Source organism: Cervus canadensis, chromosome 4 (genome assembly GCF_019320065.1).
Source record: "Cervus canadensis isolate Bull #8, Minnesota chromosome 4, ASM1932006v1, whole genome shotgun sequence".
NCBI lineage: Eukaryota > Metazoa > Chordata > Mammalia > Artiodactyla > Cervidae > Cervus > Cervus canadensis.
In genome coordinates, this window is record NC_057389.1 from 100,844,364 (window position 1) to 100,862,612 (window position 18,249).

Below are 18,249 nucleotides of genomic sequence, written 5' to 3' on the forward strand. Positions count from 1 at the left end.
TAACACAGTGATATTTAAGCTGGGTTCTGGACTTCCCTGGTGGCACAGTGGATAAGAATCTACCTGCCAATGCCGGAGGACACAGGTTCGATTCCTGGTCCCGGAAAATTCCACATGCCTCGGAGCAGCTAGGCTCCTGAGCCACAACTACTGAGCCCCCGCTCTAGGGTCTGTGAGCCACAGCTGTTGAGCCCAAATGCTGCAACTACTGAAGCCCATATGCCCTAGAGCCTGTGTTCCACAACCAGAGAAGCGACCGCAATGAGAAGCCCACGCGCCATCCCACAGAGGAATGCTGTGGGATGCTCTCTACAGCATTGTAGAGAGCTTTGTACAGTTGTAGGAATGCTCTCTACAACCAGAGAAAAGTGCAACAACAACCTAGCACTCGATATATCTAGCACAACTTAGATGGATCGATTGACAGATACAGCTGGGTTCTGAAGACTGAATAGGAGGCAGCCTCGGGAAGAAGGTGGAAAGGAGTATGCCACACAGACGGAACAACAAATCCAAAGGTCTAAAGTGGGAGAAACCTTAGCCCCATCCTCAGAGCTGGAGAAGATGCTTGGATGTCATCACTGACTCAATGGACATGAGTTTGAGCAAACTCAGAGAGACAGTGATAGACAGAAAAGCATGGCGTGCTGCAGCTCGAGGGGTCACAAAGAGTCAGACACGACTTGGCCACTGAACAACGGAGCCGGAAGAAGCCTCATCCATGTTCCTGGGTAAGCAGGTAAGAGGGTAAGGAGCAACAGGAGAGGTGGGCTCCATAAGGTAGAACCTTTCCCAAGGAGCCAGGATTCCAAGCTGCCTCTGCCTAGCTCCTAAGATTCCACCCAGCCGGTCTCTGTAGCCTTTCCCCTCCCCCACTTTTGGAACTCCGCCTATGCCGTTGCCACCGCTCGTCATAGTCAAGAGGGCTCTGTTTCACAAACTTCTTAGTCCAGGAAGGAGTTGCGTGTCATTGAGGGGGGTGGTCCCTGCCCCTCCAGGCAAGGATCTCAAGCCAGGCCTGGACACCAAACAGGGATCATGCCCGTGTTGATACCCCCGGTGGAACACAGCCAGGACACGCGTGTTGGGCATCCGGCATGGCGCGAGGCGACCAGGGCCTTGACGGACGAGGCACATCAGCTGACCGACCGCTGCGGGCAGGAGGCGGTGACCATGTGGCAACCGGATGACAGCGTGCGGGACCCAAACCTGGCGCACCACCTCTGCCGGGCAGCCTACATTCTGCCCTGGCGCTTCCGCGTGGAGATGCTCAAAGGGGGCAGCACCATGGAGAAGCCGCCGCCCGGCGAGGGCGTGACGCTGTGGAAGAGCAAGATGAAGCCGCCGGCCTGGCACGCCCGCCTGCCGCTGCCCATGCACCGTGACGCGCGGGCCCTGCAGACCGCCGAGGTGGTGCAAGCCCACGCCCGCGGGGCGCGCCTCACCGCCGCCCGCCTCGGCCGCGCGCAGCACCAGATCAATGGGCAGCTGCGCCTGCTGCAGCGGCAGCGCGAGGCCACCGACCGCAGGCTCAGCGAAGTGCGCAAAGCACTGCTGATTAACCAGCAGAGCGTCAAGCTGCGGGGCTACCGGCCCAAATCTGAGACGGTGGGATCACCCCCGCCCCAGCCCAGCCGCAAAGACTCAGGCCTCTGCTCCCAGATGCGCAGACTGGGCAAAATCCACCCTAGAGAGGAAACACTCCCCCATCGCAGGCCCAACTCCACCCCAAGATGAGGTGCCTTGGTTCCCGGCCCCAGAGACAGAGATCCTCCCAAACGGATGCGATCCTCAAACCCCTTGCCCCAGAAGTGTTAGTCGTTCTGTCGTGTCCAACTCTTTCTCCCGTCCATGGACTGTAGTCCACCAGGCTCTTCTGTCCATGGGATTCTCCAGGCAAGAATACTGGAATGGGTAGCCATGCCCTCCTCCAGGGGGTTTTCCCCACCCAAGGATCGGACCGAGGTCTCCTGCATGGCAGGCAGATTCTTTACCATCTGAGCCACCAGGGAAACCTTGCCCCCAGAGGGAGATATCTCTCAGTCTCCCTGCTAGGGAGAGAAGGTGGGACCCTTGAGTCAGACAAGAAGCTAGATTTACCAAAGAGTAAAATCTACCACTCCCAGCCTAGACAAGAGGGTGAAATTCTCCACCCCCAACCCCCGTGCATGAGACCTTCAGTGCCCCAACCCCCCAACCACACTGAAAACACACAAGAAGCCCCCAGCTGAGCAGTGGGTGATGTCCTAGTCCCAACAGATAAAATTCTACTCATAATATTTTTTTAAACCCTAACCAACTCCCCCCTTCCCCAGGCTTCCCAGGGGGCTCAGTGGTAAAGAATCCACCTGCCAATGCAGGAGAGACACGGGTTCCATCCCTCAGTCAGGAAGATCCCCTGGGGGAGGAAATGGCAACCCACTTCAATATTCTTGCCTGAAAAATCCCATGGACAGAGGAGCCTGGTGGGCTGCAGTCCATAGCCTAGAAAGGCATCTGACATAACTGAACAGCGTGCACCAGACACACCCCCAGCCTCAGGGAATGAGAACCCCATCCCAGGCCTCACAGGGGTTAGGGTTAGAATCAGGAGAGGGACAGGTTCTGCCTAAAAACTGAGACCCTCAGACTCCTCAGTCCTGCACCTGAGAGCTAAACCCTTAGCCAGGGGGAAAGAGTGAGACCCCTTAGTTCCAGCCCTGGTAAAATCCTCCCCCTAAAGTGAAATCCTCGATGGCCATCCCCAAAGGGGACAATATTCCAGCCTCCCTGGGGAGAGATGAGACCCCCACCCACCCACCCATAGGGTGGGTTTCCGAGTCCCAGCCCCCAAATCCAAACAATAAGCCCTCAAAAGGGCAAACCCCATCATCGCTATGATGAGACTCCTTCACTTGTAGCCTGGGAGAGAGGATAAGATCATCACCAAGGAAGGGGGAGCCCCTCAGCCCCAAAGAGCAATGATAACTTTCCCCCAAGTTAAGTCATCTCCATCCCAGCTCACTGGGCTCTTATCTGTAAAAGGAAGAAGCCCCCAGCCCTGCTCTCTAGAGGGTAAGACCTCCCCCAAGTGAAAGAGTTAGTCACCCAGTCATGTCCAACTCTTTAGGACCCTGTGGACTGTAGCTCACCAGGAATAGCTGTCCATGGAATGAATTCTCCAGGCAAGAATACTGGAGTGGGTTGCCATTCCCTTCTCCAGGAGATCTTTCCTACCCAGGGATGGAACCTGTTTCTCCTGCATCACAGGTGGATTCTTACCATCTGAGCCCCCAGAGAAGCCCTGGTGAGAGCTCCCTAAAAGGGTAAATGCTTCTCAGAGAGTGAGATCCCCAAAGCATGAGAGTGCCCCCAACTCCATTCCCCAAACCCAGAGTTTCTGAGGTTGGCAAACTCTGTCCTATTCTAGAAAAAGAGCTCTCCCCTCTAGTCCTCTCCCACAGGTGTGAAGAATTCTCTTCTTGTTTTCCAGATCTCTGACAAAGCTGACAGTATGCTTACCTGGGAAAGAGAGGAGCTAAAGAGCATGAAGAGGAAGATGGAGACAGATATGGAAAAATCAGAGGCCCTGCTCAAGGTTTGGGACACCTGGAGCCAGGTTAAGGGGATTGGAGGGGACCTTTGGCTGCCTCATGGGCAAACAGTTTTAACCTTGAGGATTGTAGCAACAGCAAATCCTTCAAGCCACACACCCATCCCACCCTGACATGACATTCACTGTATTTCCACTTTAGGAAATGGAAAGACTGAAGCTCTGAGAGATGAAATTGGGCCTCAAAATAACAATGAACACCCCTCACCTCTGTGCCCTGGTAGCTCAGATGGTAAAGAATCCACCTGTGATGCAGGAGAAACAGTTTCCATCCCTGGGTTGGGAAGATCCCCTGGAGAAGGGAATGGCAACCCACTCCAGTATTCTTGTCTGGAGAATCCCACGGACAGAGAAACCTGGTGGGCTATAGTCCATGTGGTTGCAAAGATTCAGACATGACTGAGTGACTAAGGACGCCCCTCTGTGCCAAACCCTGTCCTGTTGTTAAGTCCTTAAAACCCTCCTGTGAAACAGAAACTATGATTCTCATTAGAGATGGGGAATTCAAGGCTCAGAAAGATGTGACCTCACCCAAGCCATGGAGCTAGCCAGTGGTGAGGCTGTGATTTCAGTTCAGGTGTCTTTTTCTTCCTCCAGCTTTAGAGAAGTACAACTTACTATTTTAAATTGTGTATGTATTTTATTTCTTTAAAAAAAATTATTTTTGGCTGTGCTGGGTCTTTGTTGCTGCCAAGTGCTTTATCAAGTTGCAGTGAGTGGGGCTACTCTCTAGTTGCAGTGCACGGGCTTCTCATTGCTGCGGCTTCTCTTGTTGCAGAGCATAGGCTCTAGGTTCATAGGCTTCAGCAGTTGTGGCTCAAAGGTTCAGGAGTTGCAGCACAAGGGCTCAGTTGCCCCACTTCATGTGGGATCTTCCCAGATCGGGAATGCAACCCATGTCCTCTACATTGGCAGATGGCTTCTTAACCATGGACCAGCAAGCAAGTCCTGCTATATAGTACAATTATTAGTATAGTAACTTTATTAATATAAAAATATTGCTACTACTAATTGGCTTCCCTGATAGTTCAGTTGATAAAGAATCTGCCTGCAATACAGGAGACCCCAGTTCAATTCCTGGGTCGGGAAGATCCTCTGGAGAAGGGAAAGGCTACCCACTCCAGTATTCTGACCTAGAGAATTCCATGAACTGTATGGGGTCACAAAGAGTCAGACATGACTGAGCGACTTTCACTATTGCTACTACTGATAATTACTATATTATATATATATATATACTATATATATAATATCACATTTTCTTTATCCATTCATCTGTCAATAGACATTTAGATTGTTTCTATGTCTCAGCTGATGAATAATGCTAAAATGTGCATGGCAATTATTTCCCTTCAAGGTCCTGATTTCCTTTATATATGTACCCAGAAGTGTGAGAACTTCCTCATGTTTCAACTCAGGTGTCTTGAGCTCTTTACTCTGTACTGTGTGCTCATCTTTATCAGCTCCATTCAGAGATGGCCTCTCACTGCATCCTTTCACTCTTGCAACAAGGATTTCTTTATGACATCACTAATGGAGACATGAAAGTAGGTTTCAAGGAGCCTGTATGCACTTGTGACTTATCCATTTGACAAATATTAATCCAATACCCTGGTGTCCCAGGCACTGTGTTTGGCAGTTGGGACAAGTTGTGAACAAGCCTTGCCCTCGAGGAATTCACATTAAAGGGTCATTCAAATAAGGGACCAGCCAGGGTTGGGAGGGTGGAGTTGGGGAAACGTGGGTGGAGTTAGGAGCCGATGTGCCACTGTCCGTGGTGCTGAACCTTAATTGCACTCAACCTATTACACCTCCGATGCAATGGACATGTGCTGTGTGTACTTAGTCACTCGTCGTATCCGACTCTATGACCCCATGGACTGTAGCCTGCCAGGCTCCAATGAACATGAACTTGGGCAAACTCTGGATGGTGAGGGACAGGGAGGCCTGGTGTGCTGCAGTCTATGGGGTCGCAAAGAGTCAGACATGACTAGGGGACTGAACAATCATATTGTACCTCCAGGCTGCTGTCATATTCCTTTAAATCTGGTGATCCTGAAAAATCCTTCAAGTAAGTCTGAAACAGACAAGGGAGAAGACCCTGAAGGTGGCCCTGGTAAGGAAGGGCTTGCAAGAGAGAAAATGAAATAGGGAGGTGGGAAAAGACAGATGGAAACCCAAGAGTGCTGCTGTGTTGTCGTTCAGTCACTAAGTCAGGTCCGGCTCTTTTTATGACAACCCCATGCACTGTAGCCTGCCAGGCTCCTCTGTTCATGGGACTTCCCAGGCAAGAATACTGGAGTGGGTTGTCATTTCCTTCTCCAGGGTATCTTCCCGACCCAGGAATTGAACCACATCTCTTGCATTGCAGGCGGGCTCTTCACCACTGAGCCACCAGGGAAGCCCTTTCAACTTAAAAGCATGAGCTCAAATCTCAGATTGACAGTAAGAGGGTTCCCAGAAATCTCACTTGTGTCTCTGGAAGACTTGCTGTCCCACTGTGCAAGTTATTTCATGCCCTCTCTTCCTTCATATCTGTCCAACTCCCTGCTCTTTCTTCATTTTCAAAGAATGACCCCAATGCATGGAAACCACTGAAGAGAATTTCTCTCATTTTTCCTCTACCAACCCTATAATTCCATCTACCTACTATACCCACCTCCTCCCCCTTCTCCTACATCATCCATATTTCTTTCTTCATCAGATCACTCTCAACAGTGAACAAATGGGGGATTATCCTTTAATGGACACAGATCTACTTAGGATGATGAAAAGTTCTGGAAATGGACAGTGGTGGCGGTTACACATCATGAATATACTTACTGCTACTGAACTGTACACTTAAAGTGGCTTAAGTGGCTAATTTTCATCTGTTTTTTGTTGTTTTCATTCAGTTGATAAGTCATGCCTCTTTGAGGCCCCAAGAACTGTAGCACATCAGGCTCCTCTGTCCTCTACTGTCTCCCAGAAATTGCTCAAATTCATGTCCATTGAGTCAGTGATGCCATACAACCATCTCATCTTCTGCCGCCCCCTCCTTCTCCCGTCCTCAAGCTTTCGCACCATCAGGGTCTTTTCTAATGAGTCTCCCTTTGCACCAGGTGGCCAAAGTATTGGAGCTTCAGCTTCAGCATCAGTCCTTCCAATGAATATTCAGGGTTGATTTCTTTTCGGATTGCCTGGTTTGATCTCTTTGCAGTCCAAGAGACTCTCAAGAGTCCTCTCCAGCATCACAATTTGAAAGCATCAATTCTTTGGCGTTCAGCCTTCTCTAAGGTCCAACTCTCACATCCATACATGACTACTGGAAAAACTATACCTTTGACTATATGGACTTTTATCAGCAAAGTGATGACTCTGCTTTTTAATATGCTGTCTATATTTGTCATAGAAAATATGTACTTCCCTGGTGGTCCACTGGTTAAGACTATGCTTCTACTGCAAGGGACATGGGTTTGATCTCTGGTCAGGGAACTAGATCCAGCATGCTTCCACTAACACCCAGCACAGCCAAATTAATCTTTTGATCCCACCCTTCCAGATAATCCCCATTTCTCTGATTCACTCACTAGCCATGCTTATCTGCACATTTTTGGTCAGAAACTGGGTCATTTTCCCCCATGACATCCCTGCAACCTAGCACAATGCCTAGAATACAGTAAGGGCTTAATGAACATTTAAATTTAATGAATGAAAGACTTTATATCCATTTTTTACCCAAATGGATGAATCCCAAAGAAATAATATTCAGCAAAAGAAGTTGGACGTAAAAGGTACACACTGTATGATTCTGTTTATATGACATTTCAAATTTCAAGAGCTTGTTCCTAAAGAGTCAAGTAGTTAATTTTTTTAAGCTTTGTGTGCAATACAATCTCTGTCACAATTCTACATGGTCCTCAAATTATGGTTCAAGGTTCAACTTAATGGTGCAAAGTGATACATATTCAGTAGAAACTATAATTCTAATCTTGAATTTTTATCTTTTCCTGAGCTAGCAATATGCAGTACAATACTCTCACCTGAGCTGGGCAGCAGCAGTGAGTCACAGTTCCCAGTCAGCCACTGGGTAAATAACTGATGCCCTTCTAGCTATTCTGTGCCCATACAACCATTCTGGTTTTCACTTTCAGTACAGTATTCGATAAATTACAAGTACTATTTAACACTTTATTAGGAAATAGGCCTTGTGTTAGATGATCTTGTCCAACTATAGACTAATGTAAGCGTTCTGAGCACATTTAAGGTAAGTTAGGCTAAGCTATGATATCCAATAAGATTAAGTGTATTAAATGCATTTCAACATAATATTTTCAACTTACAATGTGTTTACTGGGATGTAACCCTATTGTAACTTGAGGAAGATCATACTTAATTTGGCCGGTGGAGTACATAAATAGCCAGAAACAATACCTACATGAATGAGCATGGCCATGTTCCAATACAGTTTTATTAAAAAAAAAAAAAAACGATGGGGACTTCCCTGGTGGTCCAGTGGTTAAGCAGGGGATGCAGGTTCGATCCCTGGCTGGGGAACTTTTGTTTGTTGTTGTTCAGTCATTAAGTCGGGTTCAATCTTGCTTCGACTCCATGGACTAAACCCACCAGGCTCCTCTGTCCATGGATTTTCCAGGCAAAAGTGGGTTGTCATTTCCTTCTTCAGGGGATCTTTCCAACCCAGGGATCAAACAAGCATCTCCTGCATTGGCGAGTGGATTCTCTCCCACTGAGTCACCTGGGAAGCCCCACTTTCAGTCACTTCCCCCTGTCTCCCAGCTTACAATTAACCTTCTCTGCCTCTCCTTCCTCGCTCCCAGACCCTGGCCTCCTGTCGTGACTCTCTGGTCTTCTGCTGTAAGGAGAGACTCCAAGCTGTGGAGCTAATGAACCAGCCACTGGACAAGGTTCTGGAGCAGGCGGGCCGCCACTCTTGGGTCAACATCACCCGAGTCCCCACTCCGCGCACTCAGGGCCTGAAAACCCCGCCTCCAGACCCTGTGGGCACCTATACCCCAGGTAAAACCGCGCAGAAATGAGTCCAGCAGAGTGGGCGCCCTTGGCGCCCAACTGCTCCCCCACTTCACGGCCAGAGGAGCCTGGCGGGCTACACTCCACGGGGTCGCAAACGGTCAGGCACGACTGAGCGCCTAACACGCGCATACACCCCGCTCCCCACGCCTGCAGAGTGCGCCGCGGCGCTGTACGAAGCCAAGCGACTGTTAATGGAGTCCAAGGACACTTTGCTAGATATGGCAAAGAACGAGGAGGACATCCGAGAGCAACAGCAGCAGATAAGCGACCGCGTGTGCGCCTCGCTAGCGCAGAAAATGCGCGAAACCTTGGAGCTGAAGGTGCGCCCCGCTGGCGCCGCTCCTAGTTGGCGGCTGGAGTCTAGAATGCTATATAGTATGGAGGAGGGAGATGCGGGGTGGGTGGGGGGCGGCGGAGGGACGTAGGCGGAGAGGGGACGGGAAGCCGGTGTGATTCCGCGCTGTGCTCCCACCCACCCAGGATAGACTGAACATGACCTTAGGACTCATGAGGGGAACGATCCACCGGTGCACGAAATTCAACCAGGAGATGTACATCACCCGCGGCCTCATCAAGGTAGATCTGGGGGAAAGGGTCTGCGGGGATGCGGCCATGGGCGTCCAGGAGGTGAAACCTCACGGCTCTGCACACCGCACTCCGCCAGGGTCCTCTGTCCAAAAGTCACCTGGAGACTCGAGAGAAACTGGACAGACCTCTGGTTCGCATGTATCAGAGACATGTGGGCACCCAACTTCCGGAGGCCACGCGCCTCGCCCAGGTAAGCCCCTCTCAGCCCCTCCCGCCAGGCCCTGCCCTGGTAAGACTCCTTTCTCCAGCACACAGCCCAGGTGAGACCCCTGACCCGGGTCTGTGAGTCCTTCAGCTCCCCCCACCCCCAGCCGGATGCCTTCAATATTCACATGTGCAGCATGCTCAGAAGAGTCCAACTCTTTGCTACCCCATGGGTGCAGCCCACCAGGCTCCTCTGTCCATGGGATTTTCCAGACAAGAATACTGGAGTGGGTTGCCATTTCTTCCTCCAGGGGATCCTCCCAACCCAGTGATGGAACCTGGGTCTCCTGCATTTCTTGCATTGGCAGGCGGATTCTTTACCACCGAGCCACCTGGGAAGCTCAATACTCACACCCATCTCAAATAAGTTCCCCCAGTCTCTGCCCTACTTCTATCCAAGGTCCGCCCGTCCCCTCACCTTCATGAGCATCCGCTTCTTCATACACGCCCTGTCACAGGTTCTTTTCCAAGTACATTCTGGCCCAGGCGTGTAACCCCCAACCCCATTCTAGGCTCTCCCCTCCTAGGTGTGCTCCTACCCAGGCGAGGTCCTTCCACACGCACACCTGACTCAGATGTGAGGCCCCACCCCCACCCCCCCAACCTGCGGCCCGCCCCCTCTTCAGCCGTCGTCCTTGTACACGCACACCTGGCCCAGGAGTGCCCGCCCAGCCTAGACAGCGCCACGCTCTGGCTCGCCTGTCTCCCAACACCGCCCCTCCTGGTGCCCAGGGCACTGACAAGCTGCAGCGCCACATCTCGCACGTTGAAAAGAACCTGGATGAGCTGCTCGCCATGCGCAAGAACCTCACCTGGAGCTTCAACTGCAAGAAGATCGGGCACGACGTGGACTACAGCGTGGTGCGCCTGCGCCTCCGCCAGCGGCACCCGCACGTGTGCTTCGAGCAAGCGCAGCGCCTGGTCAATGACTGGGACCCACGCACGCCGCCGCGCCTGCAGTCCAACTCCGCTGCCGCCAAGTGACCGGCGCACCCCTGCCCCAGCAGCCCACAGCCCAGCGGCCCTCCCTCTCTCCTGACCCCCTTCGCCCTCAGAGCGCCCTCTAGCAGAATTATAATTCAAAATGAGAATGCATAATTACCACTTATTAGGCGCGTGGTGGTGATGCTTAAGTCGCTAAGTCGAGTCCGACTCTCGCGACCCCATGGACTGTAGCCAGCCAGGTTCCTCTGTCTACGGGATCTCCCCGGCAAGAGTACTGGAGTGGGTTGGGGGGGCGGGGTCTTCCCGGCCCAGGGATGGAACATGGGTCTCCTGCTTTGCACACAGAGTCTTTACCATCTGACCAGCTGATCACTTATCCTACAACACGTTATAGGCTTTGCATCCTGGAAGTTGTTAGTGATAGGATGGATTTGGCCACTGTATTTTGGGGGTTCAAATCCCGGCTCCCCAATTTCAGATTATGTGGCCTTAGTCAAGTCACTACTTGTCTCTGGCCTCGGTGTCTCCAGCCTGTAGAATTGTAGAATTGTAGCATTAACTTCGGAGGCTTGTTGTAAGCGGGTAGGAGAATGGTGACTGTATATAAAACATCCTTAACTGCAGATGAATTACTATTCCCATTTTACACTTGAGGAAAGTGAGGCACAATGCGGCTAAGCAGATGCCGGAGGTCACTCAGCTAGTCATTGGAAGAACTGGAATTTTAATACCTGACTCTACAGCTTGCTCTCGAAGCAGAACTGGGATTCTGCCTTTATTGACAAAACACACACACAGGGATATAACTTCCTCCCCTGGAGCTCTCTCTAGTGGAGGCTGTTTATTTTCCCAGTCCCCAAGCAACTCCATAAAGTGAAAGTCACTCAGTCGTGTCCAGCTCTTTGTGACCCCATGGACTATACAGTCCATGCAATACTCCAGGCCAGAATACTGGAGTGGGAAGCCGTTCCCTTCTCCAGGGGATCTTCCCAACCCAGGGACTGAACCCAGGTCTCCCTCATTGCAGGCGGATTCTTTACCATCTGAGCCACAAGCGAAGGCCATAAGGAGGTGCAGTTGAGCCCTCCCTGCTTCCCATTGCCCTTATCTCCACTTACCAGGGCTGGGGGTGGGGGTGGGTGGATATTGCTTCTTCAAATTTCACAGCCTCCTTCATTCACTTACTAAGCCCTTATAAAGTGCCAGGTTCTAGACTTGTGTACACAGTAGGGGAAGGAGAGGGTGGGATGAACTGAGAGAGTAGCGTTGAAATATACACACTAACATGTGCAAAACAGATAGCTAGTGGGAAGCTTCTGTGTAACAAAGGGAGCTCAGTGTTCTGTGACAACCTAGAGATGTGGGATGGGGGCGTGGGTGGAAAGGATGCTCGGGAGGGAGGGGATATATTGTATACTTACAGCTGATTCACATTGTACAGCAGAAAACAACACAACATTGTGAAGCAGTTATCCTCCAATTACAAATAGATTTTTAAAAAAGAATATGGGGGTTGGGGGGGGGGGGTTGGGAAGTGCCAGGTTCTGAGCCAGGCACTGAGAATGCAGCAGTGAGCCAGGCTTACATGGTCTCTGCTCTCAGGGAACTTGCAAGTTGATGGAGTGCAGCCTGTATCATCCTTTTATTATTATTATTATTATTTTTTACTGGAGGATAATTGCTTTACAGAATTTTGCTGCGTTCTGTTGAACCTCAGCATGAATCAGCCATAGGTATACTGCAGCTCTAGTGTGGCCTCCTCAGGAAGCCCACCTGATTGCACCCACATGTTCAGGCATAGCTCAGTTTCTCTTCTGTGTTCTTTTGGACACCCTCCCATCACAGAACTACTCACACTAAGCTGTGATAATCATCTGCTCTCATAGGAAGATTTCAGGGTGTGGTCGACACAGAATAAGGGGTGTTCATTCAAGCCACAAATACTTCCCAAGCAACTGCTTCACGCCAGAGACTGTACAGCAAGGACCGAGACACACATGATCCCTCTCTCATGAAACCGATGTGCACAGGCTAAGAATGACCATCACAAATACAATCTTTTTGGCATAGCCCCTTGGACACACCTGAGCCCAGCCAGCATTTTACAGAGAAGGAAATGAAGTTCAGGAAGGAGAAATTATTTGCCCAGGGTCATAGAGCCAGCAAAGGACAAAGTGGGATTTAAACCTGGATCTGAGTCCATGCTCTTTCTCTCTTGCTCCAGGCTACAGACATCCATGGGCTCACCCTAACAACCAAGCAGAGGTGGAGCGAATTATGCTCACTTGACAGGGAAATATGCAAGAAAAAAGGGGGGAGTTGGGTGCTCAGCTGAGGAGTAGGGGCAGCGGGTTCAAATTGGGCATCACAGTCAGCTCCCTTATCTCAAGAGGGACTTGACAGTCAGGGGCTTCCTGGGGTTCCCGGGGCTCCAGTTTCCCCAGGATTGTTCCTCAGGCACTCCCTCCATATACCCATTCAGATGCCGACTGAAAGCAGCACACATGATTTGAAGGAATTTTAACAAAGAAATGACAGTTGATCTGCATTATTCAAAAATTCTGTATTTGTGAATTAACCCAACTCACTAAAATTTACTCCTAACCCCCGGTATACTATGGTGCTTTCTGGGTTCTTTGCAGGCATGTGAAGAGCAGGAAAAAAAAAAAAATTGTGTCTGGACCACACATTCCCAGAAGGTCCAACAAGGCAACACTCTGCCTTTCTGGTTTAGGTCTCATCCTTAAACAAGCATCCCTTCTAGTCTAATCTGTGGCACAGTTGTGTGTGTGTGTGCATGTGTGCGTGCACGCTTTTTGTTGCCAGTTTCACTGTTTCAAATTGCCCCTGTCATGCCAAAATGCTGCATGGTGATCCTAAGTGCAAGAAACAGCACATGCCTTACAGAGGAAATGCTGTTACACAAGCTCCCTTAAGGCATAAGTTATGGTGCTGCTGGCCTTGAGTTCAATATTAATAACTCACATTAATATATAATATATTTTTATTGAACAATATATAATTAAGTGTTGTTGTTTAGTTGCTAAGTCCTGTTTGACTCTCTTGCGACCGCACGAACTATAGCCCACCAGGCTCTTCCATCCATGGGATTTCCCAGACAAGGATACTGGAGTGAGTTGCCATTTCCTTCTCCAGGGGATCTTCCTGACCTAGGGATGAAACCCGCATCTTTTGCATTGGCAGGTGGATTCTTTACCACAAAGCCTGGGAAGCCCTTCACCATGCAGATAATGGGGGAATAAATGTCTCTATCTCCTCTCCTTCCCTAATGGTCAAAGTCAAAGAGAAAGGGAGTCCATTGACACACTCCCCTCAGTCTCCTGGGGCATAGGCCATCACCACTCTTCTGACTTCTGAGACTCTCAGGGGTTCTTCCTGAGCCTGGGGACTGTCCCCTTTGTCTGCATCTTTGTCCATCTATCTTCTCCCAGACACATCACATGGGGATGTAAATATTCCCCTTGCATACGATGCCTTATCTTCTGGGTTACAACCTGTGACCCTCATCCTAACCAACACAGTCCCAGTTTGTCACCTTAACTCACCCAATGTTCCCCGAAAGCATTTTTGCACAATTCTCTAGGTTGCCTTAGAGCTCCTATTTCAGCTGGTGCTCCTAAAGTCGAGTTCTAGGCACTCAGGAAGCCTCTCAATGATACTACAAGTAAGTGTCATCAACCCCATGTTAGAGATTAAGAAATGGAGCAATAGTGACTCAATGGTAAAAGAACCCACCTGCCAATGAAGGAGACACAGGAGACGCCGGTTCAGTCCTGGGTTGGGAAGATCCCCTGGAGGAGGAAATAGCAATATGCTCCAGTATTCTTGCCTGGAAAATACCCTGGACAGAGGAGCCTGGTAGGCTACAGTCCATGGGGTCACAAAAGAGTTGGGCATGACTTAGTGACTGAGCATGCACAGAAAGACTTAAAATCCCACCCAACAAGTGAGGGATTAAGTCTGGACTTTTAAATGTGTGGGGATGTCCCCACAAGGAGATTCTGCACTGCCTCCCAAGAACTGTCCAGGGGTCATTTGCATGAGAATACCTACAGTGCCTGCCAAAGATGCAGATTCCTGGGCCACACTCCAGACCTAGAGAATCTGGATCCCGGGAGGTGAGGCCTAGTAATTTGCGTTTCTAGTAAGTCTGATGCACACCAGTGTTTGAAATGCATTCCGTCCCTGCTGCCAACTTCCCAGGGCCAGCTTCTGCACTGGCCACAGCAGACGGTAAGGGGGGGACCCACAAAAATGTTTTCTTTTTCATTTATTTTAAAGGCAGAAGAAACATAAATACACAAAAATAAATAAATAATAAACACTGGTGGTTCAGTGGTAAAGAACCTGCCTGCCAATGCAGGAGACGTGGGTTCAATCCCTGGGCAGGGAAAATGCCCTGGAGAGGGAAATAGCAACCACTGCAGTATTCATGCCTGGAGAATCCCCATGGACAAAGGGGCTTGACGGGCTACAGTCCATGAGGTCGCAAAGAGTCAGACATAACTGAGCAGGAATGCACGCTGACAGCAGCAAGGAGTCCACACACTCCAACATTTTAAATCTTTAAAAAAGCATTTCCTCTGGAGCCCCAGGCTCTGTACACATTGTTATGAACAGTCTTACCAAATGTTTTATCACAGTAGCACATGAACGGCTAGCTTTCCAGCATACGAACATGCACCCTTGTCACGTACTGCTAAGCCAGGGTTTCTCAATCATGGTGCTGCTGACATTTGGGGCTGAATACCACTTTGTATTGGGGTGTGTCCTGTATATTGGAATATTTAGCAGCATCCTTGGCTCCCTGAATGCCAGTAACATCTCCCTCCAGCTGAAGACAGTCTAAAACATTCATAGGCTTTGTCAAATGTCCCAGGTGGAGGGGCAGAATTGTAGAATTGCCACTGGTTAAGAATCACTATACCAAGCCAGGGCTTCCCAGGTGGCTCAGTTGTAAAGAATCCTCATGCCAATTCGGGATACACAGGTTCAATCCCTGAATCGGGAAGATCCTTTGGAGGAGGAAATGGCAACCCATTCCAGGATTCTTGCCAAGATAATCCCATGTACAGAGGAGCCTGGTGGGCTACAGTCCGTGGGGTCACAAGAGTCAGATATGACTGAGCAACTGAACAAGCATGCATGCACACGTGCCAAGGCAGTGTCATAAATTTGGAGTTCTCTTGAGGAAATACTTTTCTCCCGGTACCAAATTCTGTATTAGTTAGATTATAGGTTTTTTATAAAAGAAAGAAAAAAAACACAGATTGCTTGACTAACAGGGAAGACTTTTGACAAAGTGACCCATTCTTGAGGCCACAAAAGGGAAAACAGTTCAGATCAGATGGGCTTCTTTACTGTCCTCTGGACACTGAGAACTCTTCTCTGACTTTCCAATCATACATGACTATTCACGCATGATTACTTGGCGTCACAATAATTAGACAGTGACCAAATTTGTATCACAGTAAAACTTGGTGGTAAATTCAATTTTATTAAAACATTTTATTAACAATTTTATTAAAACATTTATTTTATTTGTTTGTTTAGTATTTGACAGATTTAATTCAATTTTGCTTGTATTTATTTTTAATGAGTTTTTTCCCCTTTGAAAGTTTCCATTCATAGAATCCTAGTATGTTCTCATTTAAAAAAAAAAAAAGAGGCATCACTTTGCTAACAAAGGTCCGTATAGTCAAAGATATGATTTTTCCAGTAGTTATGTAAGGATATGAGAGTTGGACCATAAAGAAGGCTGAGCACCAAAGAACGGATGGCTTTTGAATGGTGGTGTTGAAGAAGACTCTTGAGAGCCCCTTGGACTGCAAAAAGATCATACTAGTTAATCCTAAATGAAATCAATCCTGAATATTCATTGGAAGGACTGGTACTGAAGTTGAAACTCCAATACTTTGGCCACCTGATGCGAAGAGCCAACTCACTGGAAAAGACTCTGGTGCTGGGAAAGATTGAGGGCAGGAGAAAAAGTGGGCAGCAGAGGATGAGATGGTTGAATCACATCACCAATTCAATGGACATGAGTTTGAGCAAACTCCAGGAGATAGTGAAAGACAGGGAAGCCTGGCATGCTGCAGTCCATGGGGTCGCAAAGAGTTGGATATGACTTAGCGACTGAACAACAGCAACTAACATGTTCTCACTGTATAATTCAGGAACAGTATTAGCGAGAGGAAAAATGACTAGAAAGCTGTAAAGTGATGCTTCAATTCCTTCTTGCAGCTAAAAAAGGCTTACTTACCACAAAGTAAAATAAATATGTTATATACTAAAAATAAATTAAAGAAAATAAATAAAAATATACTAAAAATAAAATTTAAAAAAAATAATAAAAAAATAAAAACAGAATAACAGTGTGTGCATGCTCAGTCCTGTCTGACTCTTTGCAACCCCATACACTGTAGCCTGCCAGGCTTCTCTGTCCATGGGTTTCCCGAACAAGAATACTGGAGTGGGTTGCCACTTCTTTCTTCCAGGGGATCTTCCCCACCCAGGGATTGAACCTATGTCTCTTGCATTTCAGACAAATTCTTTGCCACTGTGCCACCAGGGAAGCCCCACAATTATTTTTATCTGCACTTGTTTGGTCAAAACATAATTATAAATATTTAAAATTTTGGTAAGTAAATACAAAACACAAGAAGTTTTTATCTGACATATTGATTTTTTTGGTACACTTTTATTATAGTTGATTTACAACGCTGTGTTAGTTTCAGTTATACAGCAGTGACTGGGTAATACATATATATATAGCCACTCTTTCTCAGGGTTTCCCTGGTGGTTCAGTGGTAAAGAATCCACCTGCCAATGCAGGAGACACCGGTTCCATCCCTGGGTTGGAAAGACACCCTGGAGAAGGAAATGGCAACCCACTTCAGTATTCTTACCTGGGAAATCCCATGGGCAGAGGAGCCTGGCTAGCTAGAGTCCATGGGGTTGCTATGAGTCAGACCCAACTTAGCGACTGAACAACAACAGAATATTGAGTGGAGTTCACAATGATCTTCTATTTCTTAAGCCAGTTACAATAGTCAAACATTTTCTAAATAATATACTTCTAAAAACATTATTTCTTTCAGTTCCCACCTTGTGTTAGTAGAAGTCCAGAGCCCCTTCTGTCTCTTTCCTCCAGAGACATAGCCATGCACCACTAAGCCACTATCTGCTCCCATCTCCCCCAGTTCATCGCCTGAGTCACCTACTGACTCAACGCTTACATGTTCCTGCAAACCATCACATTCCTATTTCGTGAGAGCTACCATGATGGCTTCCAGGTGGCTCAGTGGTAAAGAATCTGCCTGCCAATTCAGGAGACGCAGGTTCGATCCCTCGGTCAAGAAGATCCCCTGGAGGAGGACATGGCAACCCATTCCAGTATTCTTGCCTGGGAAAGCCCATGGACAGAGGAGTCTAGCGGGCTACAGTATATGGGGTACATGCAAGCATGTACCTTGAGGCGTACTGATCCCCGTGTTCTGGGGTTAGCTCTGATTGTCAGAGTGGCCTGGGAAGGGCAGACCTGTCTTGCTCTGGGAAACCCCTGCCTAATTTTCCAGCTTTATCCCTCATCCTTTTATGCTGCAGGAAGTAATGAAGAACATGGATACTGGAGTCAGAAATTAGTTCAAACTCTGGTGCTGCCAAGCACTCATTGAGAAACCTTGACAAACTTATTTAATCTCTCTGTACCTCAGTTTCCCCAAAATGTAAAATGGCCATAATCAGATGGTAACTAGACTTACTGTAGTGATTATTTTGCAATGGATATAAATGTTGAACTATTGTGTTGTACACCTGAAACTAATATATGTATGTCCACTATATTTCCATTTTTAAAATGTTCTTAA

The 18,249-nt window shown here is 48.4% G+C and overlaps 1 protein-coding gene across 1 annotated transcript; it reads left to right on the forward strand.

The window, feature by feature from the left end:
- Window positions 1-913: 913 nt before the first annotated feature.
- CCDC105 (coiled-coil domain containing 105) lies at window positions 914-10,516 on the forward strand. The gene is made up of 7 exons (XM_043464424.1): window positions 914-1,608; window positions 3,473-3,577; window positions 8,410-8,608; window positions 8,777-8,943; window positions 9,104-9,199; window positions 9,288-9,401; window positions 10,148-10,516. The coding sequence occupies exons 1-7, from the start codon at window positions 1,039-1,041 to the stop codon at window positions 10,397-10,399; spliced, it is 1,503 nt and encodes a 500-aa protein (XP_043320359.1). The 5' UTR covers window positions 914-1,038; the 3' UTR covers window positions 10,400-10,516.
- Window positions 10,517-18,249: the final 7,733 nt, after the last annotated feature.